Source organism: Ogataea angusta, assembly GCF_019207475.1.
Source record: "Ogataea angusta isolate 61-244 chromosome Unknown 61-244_NODE_19_length_7280_cov_563.028460, whole genome shotgun sequence".
Lineage (NCBI taxonomy): Eukaryota > Fungi > Ascomycota > Pichiomycetes > Pichiales > Pichiaceae > Ogataea > Ogataea angusta.
This window is the reverse complement of record NW_025065233.1, coordinates 2,584-7,280: the sequence shown is the minus strand read 5'-3', so window position 1 is coordinate 7,280 and position 4,697 is coordinate 2,584. Positions and strand designations below refer to the sequence as shown.

At 22.1% G+C, this 4,697-nt stretch overlaps 2 protein-coding genes across 2 annotated transcripts; both read right to left on the bottom strand.

Annotated features, from left to right (window-relative positions):
• Positions 1-505: 505 nt before the first annotated feature.
• Positions 506-1,663, bottom strand: KL928_005417 (uncharacterized protein; the record flags this gene model as incomplete). Its single annotated transcript, XM_043206224.1, has 1 exon — positions 506-1,663. One exon carries the CDS (start codon positions 1,661-1,663, stop codon positions 506-508), a length of 1,158 nt encoding a protein of 385 aa, XP_043057275.1.
• Positions 1,664-2,860: 1,197 nt separating this feature from the next.
• On the bottom strand, positions 2,861-3,163 carry KL928_005416 (uncharacterized protein; the record flags this gene model as incomplete). Its single annotated transcript, XM_043206223.1, has 1 exon — positions 2,861-3,163. The coding sequence occupies one exon, from the start codon at positions 3,161-3,163 to the stop codon at positions 2,861-2,863; it is 303 nt and encodes a 100-aa protein (XP_043057274.1).
• Between the last annotated feature and the right edge of the window lie 1,534 nt (positions 3,164-4,697).

The following is a 4,697-nucleotide window of genomic DNA, read 5'->3' as shown; positions in this document are numbered from 1 at the left end:
AGTTCAAGCATAATATAAATATCAATTATGTTTAAACCAATAACAGCTAAAATAAGTAAAATAAATTCCATAGTTTAGTTTATAATTAAAATAAAGTAACTTCTAATTTTAATTTTTGTTTATAAATAATATAATATAATATAATATAAACAAGGTAAAGAAAGAGAAGAACTAATTTTATAAATATTTTTAATAAATGTACAAGATAAATTTATTAAAATAAAATGTGTAGTCTAAATATAAATATTTCCCAGCCATACCACCCATATTATATATGATACATATAATATATAATTAAAATTTAAGATTAATTAGAAGAAATATAAGATATAAAATAAGTATAAATTATAGTTCTAAGAAATATTAAAGTATTAATGTAAATATATTATACATATTTTTATTAATCTTTATCGGAATCGAACCGATATTATTGATATGAAGAATCAATGTCATAACCGTTAGACCAAAAGATCATTTGTTTATATACCTATCTATATATACTTGTTTATAAAGGTAAATCCCTTAAATAATAGTGAATATTATCTTTAACTAAAGGTTTTTTACTTTTAACATATCTCATAATTGTAGGTCTGCTAACATTAAAGAATTGTGAAGCAATAGTCACAGATTCAAATTTAGTGATTAAATTATTATTAGAATCATAACTGTAAATTTTAACTGCATTATTTGATTTTCTAATTATTTTAGATTCTACAATTGAATCTTTATTTAAATTATTATTATCAATAATAGAATTATTTTTCTCAATAATAGAATTATTATTCTCAATAATAGAATTATTAATATTATTTTTATCATTTTCATTGTAAATAATAACATTATCAGAATTAATAGGTAATTTAATATTGTTATGATTGATAACATCATTAATATTATGATCGATGTTAATAATATTATCATAACTATTACTATTAATATTTTGTTGAGAAATATTTGGAGTATTATTGGATGTAATAATAGGATAATTAGTAATAATAACAGTTAATTTATTATCAAGAGTAATAGATTTATTTGATTTTAAATACCTTTGTAAAGTGGATCTAGGTATTTTAAGATTTAATGATGCTTGTTTTTGACTTAAATAAGAATCAATTAAATTATAATTTAAATCATAAACGTAAATTTTTTGTGCAGTTGTAGATGTTTTTAAATAAAGATCACGTTTATCTTCATAAGATAATTTCTGTTTTTCTTTATTTAAAGAAGCATTTTTAAATATAATTTTATATTCATTTAATTCTGCTTCAGAGAATAACATTTTATTTAATAAAACGAAATTTTCAGAATTAAAAGTGAAAATAGTATTTTTTTGTAAATATCTAGATATAGATATTCTACTAATATTGAAAAAGTTAGCTGCTTCACTTTGACTATTAAATTTATATCTTAATTTAAGATTAAATTCATTATCAATATTATAAGCATAATATATTATAGGAGTATTAGAATATACTTTATTTGTATTAATATTTAAATCTTCTGTTATTTTAGCTGTAGTAGAATTAATATTAATAGGATTTAATTTTTGAGTTTCTATAATAGTGTTAGATACTTGTGGATTATCTACACTATTATTAATAATACTTTTAACATTCATGGCATTTACTCCATATGGTTTATTTAAATCATAAATAGGTTTCATATTTAAAACTGTATTAATTAAATCATAAGGTAATTTATAATCAGTGTTATATCTATTTCTATTTTGATTTTTAACAAATTCAGTTAATAAATGATGACCTAATGGAGTATGATGTAAACCTTTAATGAAGATTTCAACAGATGTTTTTCACATAAAAAAATCAATATATTTACGAGAATGTCAAGTTAAAGAATTTAATTTAGGAATAATTATATAATATAAAAATTCTATACTTTTAGCTTCAATAGATTGAGCTTTTTTAGTTGTTTTATTAGTTATTTGAATAGAATCATTAATTCTTTCTAAAAGTTTAATTTTAACACTTTCAGGAATTTTATTTAATATTGTTTCATTTACTCAATTTGATAAAATAAATTTTCTAATTTCTATTAATGTTTGAATACTATCCTCATGTTGTGATATATTTAAAATAGCTAATTTATAATTTCTTGGATATTTGAAATGTTGATTATCTTCTTTAAGAGAATAGTCAATTCTAAAACTACCTTCAGCTTCAATGAATCCTAAAATATAATTATCATTAATAGCTTTATCAAATGGTATTGGAGGTAAATTAGAAAGATCAATATTTTGTAAATGATTAATAGTTTTACCTCTTATTCCTAATAATTTTTTATCTTTTGTTTTTAAAAATTCTAAAAATGCGTTTTTTCATAGGAAGAAACTATAGAATTTTTGTGTTGTAAGTGGATATAATTCTACTACAGGAATAATTTTATTAATTAAAATATCTTTATCTTCAATTGAAAATGATACACTAGGTGTATTTTTTCTAAAAGATAAATTAGATTTGCTTTCAAATAAATTTTTGATAAATTCAAGTGTTTGAGCATCATCTTTATGTAAATGATAATTTAATCTAATTTTTGCATATCCAGTTTTAGATATGGATATATTAAATGATCCATCACCATCTGTAAATCCAACAAATCATTGATAAGATTCGATGTATTTTGGGTTTAATTGTGGGTATTTCATTATTAATAATTTTTCAGCTTCTTTAGAAGGCAGATTATTATTAATAGCTTGTGAGAAATAAGATATTTTTGAGAAATATCTTTTAAAAGTTAACGGGCATAATAATAAAAGTGTTCTTGTCATTGTATTTTTAATTGTAAAAAAAGTTGTTATAATTTCCTCTTAGTTTAATATTATATAAATAAAACATGTATGATATTATTGTTCATCAATCCATGATAAGAATTCAGGCAAAGAAACAGCTTCGATCTTTATTGGCATTTGCGAATGATTTAAACCACAGATTTCTGAACAGGCCCCATAGTACACACCTTCTCGCTGAATTAAAGCTGAAGTTTGGTTTAAACGACCGGGTGATGCATCAACTTTAATACCTAACGATGGTACTGCAAAATCATGAATTACATCAGCTGCTGTTACAATAAATCTAATATGTGTATCAACAGGACATACAACAGATGCGTCAACATCTAATAAACGTAATTGACCATCTTCTAACATATCTTCAGGTATAATATATGATTCAAATTCAATTGTTTCTCCTTTATCGTTAATGAAATCTGAATATTCATATTTTCAATATCATTGTAATCCTATTACTTTAATTGTCATAGCTGGAGCAATAACTTCATCACAAATATATAATAAGATAAATGATGGGAATGCAATAATTAATAAAATAATTGCTGGGAATGATGTTCAAATAATTTCAATTAATTGTCCATGATTCATATATTTATAAACAATATTTGAATTGTTAAATTTAACAATAACGTTAAATAAAATATATGATACTAAACATAGGATAACAATTAAATAGAACATAATATTATTATGTAATTCAATAATACCTTCCATATTTGGAGTAGCTGAATCTTGGAAGAAGATTGATCATGGTGTAGGTACATCATTTAATAGAGTTTTATTTAAAAATAATAAATTCATTTTAGAGTATAATTCAAAAATATCGTGTTATATAATGTTCTTAATGTGCATAATTACGATTTGAACGTAAATCAGTAGCTCATGAGGCTACTATGTTACCAGTTACACTATCATGCAATATGTTTATAATAATATATTATTATTATTTATACGAATTGTGAGACTCGAACTCACATAATCTGCTTGGAAGGCAAAGTGTTTAACCAATTAACTTAAATTCGCATTTATTTATAGAATATGTTTTTATTTACGTTTATATATTATAAATATAATATTAACTTCCTCATCAATAGAATACAATATATAAGAATAATCAAATAATATCTAAAATATGTAAGTAAAGGATAGTAGTTTCTAAATTTAAATGATGAGTATTAGTGAAATGATAGAAATACATTCTAAAGTAACATACCATTAACATTAAAGCTAACATAACCATATGAATAAAGTGTAATCCAGTAGCAGCATAAAATACTGAACCATAAACACTATCAGCAATAGTAAATGTAGCAAAAGTATATTCTAATACTTGACATAAAACAAAAACTACAATTAATATAGTTGTTAATAATAAACCTAATAAAGTTCCTTTTCTATCTTTATATAAAATAGCATGATGAGCTCATGTAACTGATGCACCACTAGCTAATAAAATGATAGTATTTAATAAAGGTAATTCTGTAGGTTTAATAGATTGGATACCAGCAGGAGGTCATGAAGCACCTAATTCAATAGTAGGACTCATAGCTGAATGGAAGTAAGCTCAAAATAATGATGCAAAAATTAATATTTCAGATATTACAAATAATATAAATCCAATATTTAATCCTCTTCTAACAGCAATAGTATGATCTCCTAAATAAGTACCTTCAGTAACAATATCACGTGTTCATAAAAATATAGTAGCTAATACAAGTACTAATGATAATATTAATCAATATACATTTCCAATATAGTTATGCATTGTTAAACCTAATGTTAAAGCTAATGACATTAATGATAATGAAATTAATAAAGGTCATGGTGAAAATGTTACTAAATGAAATGGAAATAATTGAAAATTCTGTCTATTTTTAATTGTCATTTCGTT